This window comes from Anopheles stephensi, chromosome 3 (genome assembly GCF_013141755.1).
Source record: "Anopheles stephensi strain Indian chromosome 3, UCI_ANSTEP_V1.0, whole genome shotgun sequence".
Taxonomy (NCBI): Eukaryota; Metazoa; Arthropoda; class Insecta; order Diptera; family Culicidae; genus Anopheles; species Anopheles stephensi.
In genome coordinates, this window is record NC_050203.1 from 29,330,844 (window position 1) to 29,346,465 (window position 15,622).

General features: G+C 43.3%; 2 protein-coding genes across 10 annotated transcripts in view; one reads left to right on the forward strand and one right to left on the reverse strand.

Annotated features, from left to right (window-relative positions):
* Positions 1–183: 183 nt before the first annotated feature.
* LOC118509371 (regulation of nuclear pre-mRNA domain-containing protein 1B) lies at positions 184–2,186 on the reverse strand. The gene is made up of 4 exons (XM_036049903.1): positions 1,817–2,186; positions 1,129–1,745; positions 916–1,059; positions 184–838 (listed from the first exon to the last, which is right to left on the reverse strand). Exons 1-4 carry the CDS (start codon positions 1,965–1,967, stop codon positions 683–685), a joined length of 1,068 nt encoding a protein of 355 aa, XP_035905796.1. The 5' UTR covers positions 1,968–2,186; the 3' UTR covers positions 184–682.
* Positions 2,187–3,801: 1,615 nt separating this feature from the next.
* The window catches only part of LOC118509372 (location of vulva defective 1-like), a 40,769-nt gene continuing 28,948 nt past the window's right edge, over positions 3,802–15,622 (forward strand). For 2 of the 9 annotated variants that reach the window (XM_036049904.1, XM_036049911.1), the window contains exons 1-2: positions 4,359–4,461; positions 5,063–5,290. In XM_036049904.1, the coding sequence (XP_035905797.1) occupies positions 5,209–5,290 (82 nt within the window). In that variant the 5' untranslated portion in view covers positions 4,359–4,461; positions 5,063–5,208. The other 7 variants (XM_036049913.1, XM_036049912.1, XM_036049905.1 and 4 more) reach the window with 6 other exon arrangements.

Genomic DNA, 15,622 nt, shown 5'->3' on the forward strand with positions numbered 1-15,622 from the left:
CGCATGTGCTTTTGATTTAATAAATTGTTGCCTGTTTGTGCGCATGTTTGTTGCCGTTTTTGTTTGTTTAACGATAATTAACATTATTTAATAATAAGTTAACATTTTAGAAATCACTTGAAAAGCAGCAATTGTTAAATGCTAAAAATATGATATTCTTGCCAATTACTTAAAAGATTTAAATATATTTAACTTTTGACTAAAACAGTCGTATATTTGCATTTGTTTTTCGACTTCCGGGACAAACACACACATATCCCGCACAAAGGATACAATTGCAACAACGCATTACAAAGCAAACTGTTTGTCGCAGTGCGTTTCGATTCTTCAGCGGGACACCATTCGATTCGGCTACATATTATTATTTGGTCTGTTGAGTGTTGTTCTTATGTTCAATATTTTGCGCCGAGCCCATCCCGATCAGGGGGTAGGATAACTTCCGGTACGAGAGGTAAAGAATTGCTTATTCGGGGGCATTTGAAAATTCGAAAGCTTATGCTGTTCTTCAGACACTCGCGTACGACCGTACGTACCACACGCGGGAGCTTTAGTGGTTAAAGGTACGCATTTTACGTCCATTACGTGCGTTCCTGTTTGCGTAGAATTTTCCCTTTACCGCACAATGCTCCCGGTGGCTTCAGAACGTAGTGTAAAATTGTCAGATCATCGAATATTCGCTGTCCTAGTGATGGTGTGCGTTGAACAGATCGCCGGCCGATGGCAGCGGTGCCAAACCGCCGGTCACATCCGGCAGCGAGGTCAAGTCGGGTAGATTGTTCATATGGTTTCGCACTTCCTTTTGTACTTCTTTGATTTTTGATAATTTGTTCTGATACTCCTAAAACCAAGCAAGCAGTGGGTCGTATCGGTTAGTATGATGTTTGCATTCAATTTGTTTTTGAAGACAATACTTACCACTAGACGGTTTTCCACTTGTTGTTGAAGTTCCTGCTGCTCGCGCAGGAAATCTCGCAGCATCGTCGTCAGCTTCTTACGGTCATCCATCTCCACCGCCAACCGTGCGTTGTAATCGTTTAGAATCTTTATGGCATCGTTCACCTGAAATGAAGGGAAATCGGTTTTAGCACTTTTAATCCTACAACAGCTAACTTACATATAAAACCTTACATCTGCGGCCAGTTTCATAGCTGCCTCCTTGTCTTCCAGCTTGTCCAGTGCAGCTAGTTCGGATACTTCCGGCTTAAGGCTGGCTATTCTTTCCCGTACCACCGCATCACTCGACGCAGAGTTCTCCAGCTCCAGAATAACCTTAATCAGATCCTCCGGCTCGGGAGGATCACCGTCCGGCTGATGGGGACTGAGCGTAATGTGCGTTTCTACCTTTCCATTCACCTCGACCACTTCACTCTTGGCTGCCTTCTTTTCCGTACTAGCCGTCGTGCGCGGCTTTTTCGCCGGTTCACCTTCGCTGGCATTCGTCTCCACTTTCCGCTTCTTCTCACTCCCGCCATTCACCTCCACCCGGGGGATAGTTTCGGTACCGTTCAGGGCGGTTGAGAATTCCTTTATCTTCGGTTCCTCGTACACGGCCCGATCGCACCAGATGCCGAGAATCCTGTTCAGGCTGTTGATTGTTTTCGGTTCCGGTGTTGATTGGGCCACGTTTTTGAACGCTTTCACAAGCACGTGCTCAAACTCGCGCCCAAACTCGGGGCCCTTCTTCTTGCTGTTCTGTATCACATCGTTCGCCAGGTACATGAAGGTAAGCTTCTTCGCTGATGGTGCTGCAACAGAGAGAACGGATGCATCGAATGGGCAACTTGCGACCCGGTGACACCCACGGCCCTTTGCTTACCTCGCTGCAGTTCTTTCAGCCATGTTTTAACGATTATTGAGTGATGCTTTCGGTGATGGATCAGCCACAGCGAGAGGGTTTGTATGCTTTGCTGACTTTGGTTGAGATCGAACAGTTTCTTCACCAACCCCGTTTCGGTGAACGAGGACATTCTTACGAAATACCTGCACTTTACGCTGCGTCCAGGCCTTTATACACCAAACGGGATCGGATTTTACCGTACTGCCGCTTTGCTTTGGCTGGTGTGCACGGGTAATGGTCAAGAATTTAGTTTAAAGCTAACTGAATCGGCGAAATACGTGAAATTAGTCGAGCGTCGCACGGTATCGTTCTTTCCAGACTTTTTTTTATCAAAACAAACGCACTGTGTTATTCCCCGAATAATCGGGACGGAAGATGACGGGCGGTGTTTATACGCCCGGGTTCAGCGGTTCGTTTGAAGTGCCAGAAGGGGGAATTTGACAACCGGCGAAAATAGCGGCAAAGCATGCGTACAGTGCACGGCATTTAAGTATGTATAAATTCTTTAATGAAATAAATTATCTGAATTTGGACTTAATCATGTTGCAAAATATCGCAAAAGGTGTATGAACACTGAAATGCGAAGCTCATGGGATTGGATTGAGGATCAATGAGGCGAAGACAAAGTGCCTTCTTGCAGGGTGCTCAGTTGACGGTGACGATATCGAGGTAGTCAGAGGAGATCTGATACCTTAGCATAATCGTAATTTCAGAAAATAACGCATAAGACTATCTTTGGCGGTGTGTGCGAGCAGGGTATGTGAAGAAGAAGAATGAACCACGAGGTAGGAAAGCCGTTTTGCGGTGCTAACAACCTGACGTTGGTCAAAGCCGGAAGAATTCGATTTCTGGGGTACGTGATAAAGATGCCGGACTCATGCCCCACCAGGAAGATGCTCGTCAGCAATCCGTTCATCACGAGGCGTAGAGCAGCACAGCGAGCTCGTGTGGTGGAGTTTCGAGTGTCGCAGATCAGATGTAGCCGTGGTTGAAGGAGTGTAGCCCAAGACCGATTTTCCTGTAAACGGTCTGGCGACCTGATCTGTCTCATACACGTGCACTAGTAGATTTATTCTAAACTGTAACTGTGGCAGCGCATGTCTAATATATGGCAGGCGCGGATATCATGATTGTCTGAATAAAATATAATATATTAACTGCGTGTAAAATCATGATAAAAAGGCCAGAAAACGCAGGCAAAGATCTATAGAGTATCAGAGCTATATAAAAAGTTACTGCACATCAATCCTTAATTTGAATCACCAACGATTTTTGCAATTCTTGAACATGCTTATTTATACTTCTTCTGCTTGATTTCTTTTTTTATTTTCTCCTTCTTCTTCTTTATTTTCCTCTCACTTTGTAATTTCAGGCGATCCCATTTCTGGCTTCCCTGAATTGATTTTACCCATAGCTTTTTTAAGTAAGGCACGATTTGTATGAGTTCCTATACTTAGTCCTGTCAAGAAATGTTAATTATCGCTCAAAATTGAAAATTGTTCCAAGCCATGATTTTATGGAGTCAATGCTTTCCATTCTTGCATTCGCTTAAACAAAGACTTCCCAAATTAAATGGTATGATCCAGAAAATGGATTACATACGGTTGCCACCTGATCTGCCACACGTGTAGGCGTCTCTCGGTACCGGAACACTCGTCTAGCTCTTTTCTTAAGCATCCCGTTTCCCGCTATTGAAAGGTTTAAGTGTGTGTGTATGAGGGTGCGTTTGAATTTCATTCACATTCACAACGATCTCAGCTTCCCAGTGACACTAGGGGTTGAAAGCTAAAGCTGCCTGCTGTTGAGCTGAAGTAGACAAAAAGCAACAACAGCAACGGCAGTTTCAACCTTAAAAAAACTGGTAAAACAAGCCTCCCCGAGCCAATGTGGCGAACAACTTCTGCTGCTGCTGCTGCTGCACGTGAAGCGTAACGGACGGGGTGTGCGCACGGAACACCACGGCGTCTCCTTCAGTCGGTCTTTCGCGATCAACGGGCGCTGGATCACTGCAAGCAGCCTCCCAACAATCCTCATTTATCTCACACGCGCGGTCGTACATGTACGAGCAACGTGTGTGTTTGTGGTTGAAAAATCGAAAGTGATTCAAATCACCGGTCGCTATCCAGCAGTCTCGATTCGACCTTCTTCAGTGCAGCATCGCACGCGACTTACTGGAGCCCAGCTTGAAGGAGGTTCGTGTGGTCTCGTACATGTGTGTGCCAAGATCCTGACCGTCGTCGGTGCAACGGTTTGGTGGTGATGCCGGCGTGTGTGTGTGTCGTTGTGCAACGGTGTGCCCGGTTTGACAGAAGGCAATGGCTGGCAAGATGCAAACAGCACCAGCATCCGATCGCTCGGGTGTGGGGTGGTGGGTGGTGCCAGTCTTGGGGGTTACTTCACCGAAAACCGGTGCACACACCACCCCCCCCAGACACAATCGCCACCCTCGTGTTTCGATCGTGTCGGCTCTGTGTGTGGTAGTGCGGGATTGTTTCTGGGCGCTCGAACGTTCGACAGATCGATCTCCGTGTGCCGAACGCTCGTGCTCATAGTTGCTCGCTAGCGCCGTCGAGAAGCTGTTGTGTGTGGAGTGTGTGTGGCGAGATCCGTGTTCGTGATTCGGGGTGAATTTTACACAAATTTAAATGCACCGTCGTTTCCGGTGCACGTGTCGCGTCAACCGCCCTGCAAGGACATGCACGCGTCGAATTTAGGGCAAGGGTTTTGGGCCGGAGTGATTATCCTTCGAAAGCTTCTCTCCATGAACTTGACAGGTTTCAAACCGTTGGAAGCGTTTTGATTAGCTTTGCTCGATTAATTAGTAGCAGCAGTTAATTTTTTTTACGGCAAATCTCTTCCGTTTTCGTGAAAAAACAGGTCTTATTAGCATCAAATTCATAATTTAAATTAAATAGCATAATGTGCTAGATCACGACCGTGATCGTGCCTGCCGTTAATGAATCGGCAATCGAAAGTGGTCTGCTTGGGCTGGTTTAACGTTGGGATTTTCCAGTGCGAGCCCGAGGGGCATTAAGTGTAGAAGCGAACCTTCAGTAACATTCAATTGAAAACTTACCATAATGCAACACAATCTTGGCAGTGATGTCTAGGTGTTATTAAGTGATCGTACAGTGTGATTTCTTTGAATAATTTTTGGTCAAATTTTCTCAGAAATTGGTGGACTAAAGTGTTCTCTTTCTTTGCTTGTATTATTCCCCTATGTAGGCCTTAAAAACGAGTTCTTTAGCTTCCGATTGCAAGTGTACTCCGTTCTGCTTTAGAGCTTAGTATAGATTCCAACGTGATTCAAAGGACCAAAAAAGCGTGTAACTCGTGAAGAAACGAATACAAACATAGTTAACCAAAACAACATGGTACGTTTAGTGGTTCTTTTGCTGTGCGTGTCGATGGCGACAACGCAAAAACCGGGCAATTTTAACTTCAAAGAGAAAGGTGAGTGCTCGGTTTTTGTATTCCACCTTCACCCCCATTTTACCGCCCTCCCAACCCTGCCTAGCCCTCCCCTCGCTAGCTCAGGGAGGCCAAAGTCTTATTTACATCCAGCTTTGCACAGAATACGTCCCGCTGGCTCTAACTTGCCTTCTGGCTTTAGCTTAGTACCCTGTCTGTAGTGGTCTGTACGGTGCGCATTTAGTGCTTCCCCCTTGCGACTAGCGCCCAAGTTCCCCCCCCCCCCCCCTTCCCCTATTCGTAATGCATTGCATAATGTTTGTCCTCGTTCGGTAGATCCAGCTGGTTGACTAGGGTTAGTTGGGGCACTTCTTGTCGGTGCGTGGCTTTGTCTGTAGTAACTACACGCACTAATGGATATAGGAAAGAAGATAAATTAAATTATCGTTTTGTAGACGTAGATATTGATTTGTGGTAGAAATTGGAGTACGGAAAAAGTAGATAATACATCCTTAATCTTAAAGGGCGGCTTGTTGTGTCCCTGTAGTCGATGTCAATGCTTCTGCTAATCGCTGTCCCATTAACCATGAAACAACAGCCAAAATAAAATCCTTTTCCTCGCCCAAAAGCCACGACCCTGCCACACGAAACCAAAAAAAAAAAACCGAAAGCAACGGCTAAAATAGCACCACCACAGCATAAGCCTTCGATGACCCCAATCATATGGCAAGGTGGTCGGCGGGTGCGATTTCTCGCGCACCCGTTATGCATCCCGGGGCACCGGAGCACCTACCCGGTCCTGTGGTTTTTAGTTCTTCTTGACGCTCTTGCCCGCTCGGCTCTGTTTACATAATCGTGTCTGCGGAGACAGCGGTGCCACCCTCTTTGGGGACACGAGCTTCGTAGGACGATGCAGAAAATGTGATGACGACGGCAAGCGGTGATAATTGGAACCGAAAGGAAACGGTACTACGATATAATTCCATCATCAGGAATATTCACATCATCACTCTCACTCTGTTTGACCTTCCCGATTTTTGTTGTTGTTGTTGTTGTCCGCTGATCGTCCTCCCTGTTTTTTTTTCTGCACACGTTCGCACAAATAATACATTTCATAATACACCATCACCGATCAGGCTTGGAGGTTGATTTGGTGATTCGTTCCAGTCAAAGTTGAAAGGTTCCCCCGAAAGCTGGTGAAAACAAGTCGCAAAAAAATCCATTTTTCATCCGCACCGAATGGCGTAGGTCGGGGTTCGCGTGTTGTTTGGTGGTATGCAAATTTTATTGGCCCATTTCTGCCGCCCAACTCGCCCCGGCTCCCGGCTGGCCGGTCGTTAGACAGTGTGGTTGGCACGCTTCAAACGAGCATTATCACGGCATGGGACAGTTTAATTGCTGCAAATTGATGATTAAGTTAATTTTAATCGCATTTGCGGAGAATTCCTCGGAGGCTGTATTGCGTGGAACGATAAGGACAGGCGTGACAACTCAATCGGTGTATAAAGAGATGTTTAAGTGCGGTGTTCCGTGTAGTGAAAAAACCCAAGAAATCGAAGTTTTGAAGTATTTTACGTCTAGATTCACTGTTTTGCAAGCGGAGTTTCAGTGACGTAGTCAAAAACCCCAAAGCAGAGCGGTCCTGAAATGTCAATGTCAAACGCTAAACTCCGTTATACGGCACCAGTTCCAATATTAGAATGAAAAAACCATTTATTCGTGCAAAAATTATGCTGTTATGGAAATCAAGTTTGTTTGGAAGCGATTTGTTTCACAACAAGCAGCAAAGAAATACGATTTTTTTAGAGTATTCAAACTCATCTAAAATTAGTCCAAACGAGGATTAGTTCCACGCTATCTTTTAATCTGCTTTCTAGAAATTTAATCAGTCTGTGCTACCTCGTTGCTTAACACACAGCCTCTCGTCAATTTGTCAACCAGGAATGTTTCTATGTTTGGGAAGCATAAACATCGATCGTAACACCTTTACCGTTATGGACACAAGAATTAACAGCACGCATGATCGATAAGGTGATCTTCCATTCGGTGTTACGATCCAGATGCAGCAGCGTTATCTAAACGCGGTGCGCTCTGCATATGCGCAATCACACCTTTCATCACACCCTTTTTTTATTCGCACCATCTCTCACCAACTATCTCTCACCCTGTGTGGGGAGCACATTCTATTGGTTCGATGCATCGACTGCATGCGTGCGTGTTCGTGGCGTCATCAGAAATGCCCCGCGAGAGTTCCAGCTGTTCCAGCTATCAGTGGCGATGGCGCAATACGGTTAAGGGGGCAAAAAAAAGGGAAACCGGTTGCCCGTTGTTTGTGTGCTTTGATAGGGTAAAGAGAGGTGTAATTTAAAGTGGGAACGTTATTGTTTAACATACGCTCTCTTTGATTTGATTAAACACGTACACACATCGACAGTTTCAGATCAGAAATGTGCTCGTCTTTTGCTCGCAGCGCTCGCACCCAAAACGAAAGACTTGAGCCCTAACCGTAAAGGCGACGAACCCCATCTTGACGTAATCGATTTTATATAAAACACACAATACGCACATACCGAACGCACGCGGTAGGTGACCTAAATACTCCGAGCGGGGGGTTCGGATTGAATGTGGAGTACCCCTATTGGGGGAGCTATGGCTAATGGAGGGTCGCTGGAGGGTCTGGTCGCGACCTACCAGCGGGATGCAAGCGTGATCAGGTGAGAGTGATGAACCGGTTTTTTGGACCATTGGGGATGATGATGATGACGATGGTGACGATCGTCTTGCTATCTGCATGGGTGCTACTTTCCCTTGGTAGAGTGATTTGACCGGTTCGTAGTGAAATGGAATAAAAGCGAAAGGAGTTGATATGAGACTCTACGGGCTAACCATAACAGGGAACGTAACCTTGAGTGCGATGTTGTGATATTTTTGTAGAAAAATAAAATACTTTTCTTAGAACTTTAATTATATTAATTATATGTAAGAGTCAAATGAACCTTCCTCAACTTTACGATAGGATAGGGTTCTCATGTATACCTCCACCAAAATCTAACTGTAAAATGTTGCCAAAGAATGTGCCACATTGTCCCCTTATCAGACTCCACCGATCGGAGATGCAATCTCAACAATCACTGAGAATGCTTTGTACCCCTTTCGGCAAACCAACGAGACATTCTTTTCTAAGCATAATAAGGAAGCAAAATCTTTCATTATAAACTCTTTGGGATCCGCCCACACGGGTATTCTATTATTAGCCCATCCGAGATCGCTACCGTCGGTGGCCGTTTTGAACCCGCGAGCTTTTATCATTAGCATAACACACCATTGTTCTCTGTAGCGAAGCGGTTCGAAGAGCCACAGCTCTTGTTTCTATCATCGGCTCCCGGGAGGGGGAGGCCAAAAGAATGTGGTTGTTGATCCGAGAAGCATCCGACAGTGTTTCGTCATCGAGTAACATATCGCCCGAAGAATCGCACGCGCCCACTGAAGCTGAAGCTGGTGCCGTCCACTAGCCATGAGGGTTCATGGTACATTCGAGACCTTTTCACGGAAACCTGATCGCGCCGCTCGTCGGTAGTCGGCGTGAAAAGTAGGCAAAAAAAGGCGCACACATTTTTCTTCACGGCAAACATCCGCCACCGCAGGCTTCATGTTGCGGGAGAATTTTGAATATCAATTAATTCATTCCGGGTGATTAATTGCACCGTCGTTCGTTTCGACTGACTCGGCATCGAAGCAGTACGACCGGTGGTCATCATTGGAAGATGGGGTCAGATAGGATGGGGTGTCTGCGTCACCCCGATAGAACGATGTGGCGGGGTAGAAAAGCAGATTCTACGGAGGCCATCCAACCACAAGCAGCAACGGTCTGTCGCGTTTTTAAGATTTTTTTTTGTTGCTGTGCTGATCGTTCCCTGTCCAGTCGAGTGTTTAACACGGCAGCAGAATTCCACGATCTGCGTCTGTGATCCTGTGCGATTCGTGGCGTAACGCCGCGCACAGCATGAATCGAAACGAAACATGATCGTGCTGACCGTGCAGCCGGCCAAAAAAAACCTTCGGAGGTAGCCAAAAGCGTTGAGCAACCGTTTGAGCGCGGCTGACGGTCGATCCGCATTTTATGCATTGAGAAGATGCTTCGGTTGGTTGACGAAATGCATTGGGGAGGAGGGGTTGTTTTCTTGTTGGAAAACGCGAGACATCAACATTCACGAATGCTGTTTGAGTGCGAATTTGGTGCATGTTCGACAACGGTGAAGAATGTGACTTCCCAAGAGCAATAGCGACGGTCGATTAATCAAATCGGAAACCAATTCGAATGAAGGCAATGAAGGTGAATCTGATGATCACGAATGTTTATATGTTTTATTATGTTTTATACTTATGTTTAAACATTATTTGACTGCGAATTATATGACGAAAACGCATGAAGTATACAGCCATCTTATGGGCTTAAAGCACACTAGTATAACACTACCTAATTTCAAAATTACTCTACGGTAAAGTTACTTGCTTGGAGTACTGTTATGTCCAACAATTACCCAATTCCTTTGAAACAAATTTAAACTACATAAATTATTATTGGCCTAACGACCCCTTTAAAGGTCATGCCTGCTAAATCAGGCTTACTAGACTTAATGATACCACGTAGTTGAATAGTCGTAGTCGTCACTACGGGGTACTGCCGTATGAATACGGGCACAGATGTCGCCTCTTCCACCGGGCCGACAGTTAATCATTGTAAAAGTTAGTGGTAGTTAAAAATAAATAATCGGCAAAGATAAACATTCTACAGATTTTTTTACATTTTATTTAATCTAATGTTCAGCATTTACATAAGAAACTGGCCACACAAGGAAAATTGTTATGAAAATCAAATAAAGCATTAAAAAATTAAATTTTTAATTAAATCAAAACCATTGAATATTGTTGATTATCATTCGCTGAGTAAAGTCATTCTATGAGCCATTCTTTATGCTTCGGTTATACAGTGTTAGCAATTGATACCACAAATGACTTCATATTATAAGCAATAAGAGCTGTTGACAAAAAATAAAATCTGATCGAATATACTGTGACGGACATTAGAATATGATCGCTTTTATATCCGCTTTCTAAACCGCTACCGAAACCTCTATTTTTGGACACTAGTGTAGTAGTGTATTTTGTAAATTATTTTCACGATTGCTCAATGGAACTATTACTTAATAACTTTATGGTTTGCCCATATTTAAAATTGTCAGCCCTGCATATGGCGCTCTGAATGGGATTTGAGTCCCAGTTCTGCCTTGTGAAAACAGATGCGCTTATCACCTCGTCTATTGGACAGCTCCAATGCGTCCAGGTCGTTTTTTTTTTTTTGAGTAAAAAAAATCTAACTTAAACTTATCAAAAGTTTTCTCAACACCTTCAATCAATTTTTTTTCGAAAAAAATAGCAATTAGCAATACGGACTAAATTAATAAAAATAGCAAATTATTGAGAAAGAATAAAGAACGTAAATAAAGATGTAGATAATTATTACAACAAAATCTAACTTTTTACAATACGGCGTCAAGCCGTAATCCTAAAAATATAAATAAATAAAATCTAACTTTTTGAATATTAAAGCTAGGCTGTAATAAAGTTGAAAAAAGAACGAGGCGATGACCAACACTATACACAAAACCAAACATGGAAATTGTAATTTTATTATAAAATATGTGATATAATTTCAAAGGAAAAAATCGTTCGTTTAAAAATCTGTCGTTCCATGTTTACAGCAAAACGGCCAAGCCGTCCTACATGAATGAATAATCATAAAAAACACATTTTTATGCTTTTAAAACCATAGACTGTCTTATTCTATTGTCCGTCACTGTACATCTTAGGTTGTTTTTTTTTAGTCCTCTAGTTATATATTATTTTAGGCATGTAAACAATTGTTTACTATTTAACTAACAGCTCTCTTAATTATTTTGAAATTATAGAAAAAGAGTTTTTTCAATGTTTGTTATCTGCTCGGTTACTGAAAATTTGTCACACAATATTTTTGATTAATTAGTTTATGTATTTTTTACCTTTCATTGGAACAAACAAAGAAAAATTATCTAAAATTGATAGTAAAAAAACAAATGTGTCAAAGGCAATATTTTTATCACTAGCACACTTCACCTGTCCTTTAGCTTGTCTAAGCTTAACTTGTCGATTAAACATATGAGATCGCATCCAGTGTGTGGGAGGATACCCAAGCAAAGAACACTGCTGTGCCCTTAATTCTGCAACCGTTTGTCTTAATCTGCAGAAGCACATGAACACCTTTTAACTGCACTTTATAGTGGCAGTCTTGCAAAACGTCGATCAAAGCTGGTGGTTGGTTGGCGTTTGCAAAACACATCAACACAGTCTGCCAGCTGGTCCACAACAATGCTTAGCCTGGCCGGTTCAAGGTTCCCAATAATTATCGTCACGTTTCGCGAGCATTTCGAAGCTCAGCTGCCTTCCACGACCCCGTCGGTGGAAGGAAGAAAAGCTTCCATCTCACACCGTCAACAATCACGGCACGGTTCATCAATTAGCTACCAGACCAAGCATCCGAGCATGCTACGGGTCGGTAGACGCGTTGAAACCCGTTCTCTACCGAAAACTTTGACAATTACCACTTACACAATTTGACAACAGACGTCGACAGCGGGTCGTACTCGAAGATGAAACCATTTATGCTACCGACCAGCTGACTGGATGAATGCAGGTGCATTTGTTTGCCGGATTGTTTGCCAGATTTGTGGTACGAACATCCATTGCTCGTTCCTTTTTTGCCAGTGCTTTATTGGCGTATTGTTGTGGTACGAAACAAGCACACATACGGCGCTAAGCAGAAGCTTGTTGCTTAAAGAAAACGCGCTGTACGAAACCCACACACGCTCTTGTGAACATGAATTTGCGATTGGCAACTAATTTGTGCGAAGTAACGAGAAGCCGTCTGTTCGATTGGTGGTGGGTAAGGCAGCAAATTGACTGCGGCAGACTCTACCGTGTTGGGTAAATAACGTTTTTCACACGTGAATCAATTCAGCATAGATCCGCCACACTTTAAGCACATTAATTCCGTCGCATACCCTCTTACTTGCACGCTCGCCACCTTGAACATCGCGTGCCGTCGGTAACGTCAGGCGGAATAAGATTTTGATAGTGCTAATGGTTGCGACTGCGCATCGTACAGCAATTACAGTGTTACGGTGTGCGCTTCACAGCGTGGCATAAACGACTGAGCATTAATGATCGTAGATAAGTTATTGATTTGAGACATTGGGGGATTGGAAGAGGTTAACATCTTCTAATGTTTTTTTTTTCCTGTGTAGATTAAACGCATGGGAAATGAATGTTGATTGTATGACATTTAAAGATAGGAATGTGATTTGTCTTAATCATAGACATTGAGCTGTTCAGGTTCAAATTAAGAGTTGTGTCTATTGCTCCAGTTGACTAGAATTATTATCAAACATTTAAATTAACTGCTCGACTTTAGGTCTTAAATATCGCGATACAGCAGCTTTATAGAATTATTATCATGCTTTAGAAAATTATAATTACCCTACGTTACTTCAACGGTCTAAAGGTTACCCTAGGTCTTAACACGAGAGAACTTCATAGGAATTGAATGCTCTGAATGCATTCTTCAAAACATTTCAACTACTTTTATCTTACAATTATCTTACCATGTGCTCTTGTAGTTATATCAAACACATACTGTTAGAGTGTGCTAAGCTTTTAGCTTAAATAAACATGAATAACAATCTTTTGGTGGCCATCCAGTGACCATGCTGCTAGTGTCGTCGATCTTCCTCGACATTAACGGATTTCAAATTCCATTCAGAGCACGTGTGAGTGACTTAACAGACCCGGGAATAATCGTGTAAAGGAAGCCAGGAATGGCTAGCCAAAGACTTTTCATGGTTGTACATCAGTCTAAATTTTGGAACTCAATAAAACACTTGTGGTTAGGTCGGTAATAGATTATCGTGTGACCTCTTATTTTCTTTGTCCCGGGAGTACAAGGGATGGTGTGCTCATTAATGCAAGGGATGGCAGAACACTACGGCTGTTCACTTACTATGCTCACTAAACAGATGGAGACATTATTGATCCTGATCAGATTTAGTGCCTATCGCTTAGACAACATAATTTTTCACCAATATTTTAGAGTTCGTGAGTTGAAATTTACTGAAATAGATTCTTTCTTTTAAGCGATTAAATGATTGATTGAACCTATATTGAAAGCTAATATACACCGGAGACTTCTCCATTTTAGTTCCACTCATCAACTTGGGCCTTCGTCTTCTTTGGGCTAACGACCTCTTGGGTCATGCCTGCTATTTTTGACTTACTAAACTAAATGATACCACGTAGTAGGATAGTCGGTCCAGATAGGATTTGAACTCCAGTCCTGTCGTATAAATACCGGAGCCGTTGTCGCCTCATCACTGGGCCGTCCCAACCGGAGACTATTATTTGCTATAATATCTACCCTTATCATTAGGACTTGATACGTGGTGATTTATTTTATAAATTGTCCCCTTAGGAGCACCCAGGACTCACACACCATGGGCTTCCGTATCGTAAAGTAATTATTTTGAAATACATAAAACAATCTAAGATTCAAAATTCAGAGAGGTTCAGGACTAAATAAGCTGCCGATTTTTGATAAAAATCCCTATCAAGGATTTTACTCTAATTTCTGCAAAGATTAAAGCACATAAGAAAGATATAATTTATCGTAAATAGCGACGATTTGCAAGCCTATCCAAAGCTCCAATTTAGCTTAGATGACTAAAACCGGTGATGATATTACTGGTGCTGGCTTCAGTTTCAAGAAATAAAGCTAGACATGATCCACGTAACAGACCTAGCTCAAAGCTGTAGAGCTAACTATCATCAGGAATGTCTGTAATGTCGATTAAAACATGACAAACAGCTTGAAACGGCAACGTGTTACGCGAACGACGCAATGTATAGGACGACGAAACGTACCAAGATCATAAGGATCGTTAAACGCGCGTCGTTTAAAAGATGTCGAATTAGATAATAGATCCATAAACAATGATCGCCCCGGGGTAGAAGTAGATCTCATTTCCGGCTGGTCACGAAAAGGGTATTAGAATCACTTTTACAAAAGCATTCCCCGATAACCTGCTTACAAGATCTCCCGGTCAGCAATTACTCTCAGCGCCATTATCTACGTCATCGTTATTCCGTACTCTACAATAAGACAAGCTCCGCCAAAATCGGACTATCGCATTGGAAGTGCAATGAGCTGATACTTACGGTACGCGTTAAAACTGAAACAATAGTGAAAGGAAGGTAACACAAATTTTACCCCCTTGTTGGGCACTGAAGCTCACCGAAGAACAGTTTGGCATGTTTCGCGTGGTGCAAAATCCTGTCTCGCATCACCTGGAACAACCTGGAGCCCGGGTCGGTGTTCGTTAAGTAACCGATCGTTTAATTCCGGCAAAACAGCGTTGTGCAATGGTGCCGGTTTTATGGTCGTATTTGGCGGCGCAATACAAAGGCAGCTCTGTATGCAGCTTGGAACGATCAGGACCGCCAGCGGGTGGTATAGTTTTAGATTTGCTAGATCCAGCGTTAAGCGAGAGCTATGCCGAAAGAAAGCGCTACCAGCCGGTTTCCCTCTGGGTGTAAGGATCGAGCAGTCTTTCCTTGGAACCCCTAAAAATCATACCAGCTGACAAAAGACGCTTTCCGTACACTTTCCCACTGCAGCCGATGGAATGTGAGTCGTGCGAAATGTGTTCCAGGGCACCACAAAAAGTGAAGGTACTTCACCGAGAAACAGAGAGAGTCCAAATCTGCGCACGATGCAATTGCACCTTTTTTACACTGGCCGTCGTGGAGGCTAGCATTGGGTTGGAGGAATGTCTTGGGGGACCGATCCTCAACTTGCCAGGTTTCGAGTAGCTGACATCGAGACACCTCGATGGTAGCGGTGAAAGTAAAAACGAAAAATTGGAATTGGCTTTGTAGTTGCATTGAAGTGCAGCAAGAAGGAAACACAACCCGAAAGAGGATTTATTTTAATATGTTGAACTGGAAAGGAAATATTAATCAAATGATCATCAATGTTCATATCATGTTTCTTGGGGATAAAACATTTTCCATTCATCATTGTTGTGCGATCTTTACATCCGTGTATCAACGTACAAAAACCTAGACTCTGCAGGAGCTTCTATAGTCACGGAAATTGAAAAAAATGTCTTTTTAAATTTATTTTCCCATCTCGCGTACAATCTCGAACTCCACAAAGAAGCTCGCTATTCACTACCATCTGAGGCTAGGCGATCACTATACCGCCCAATGTTTCGATGCGAAAGGATC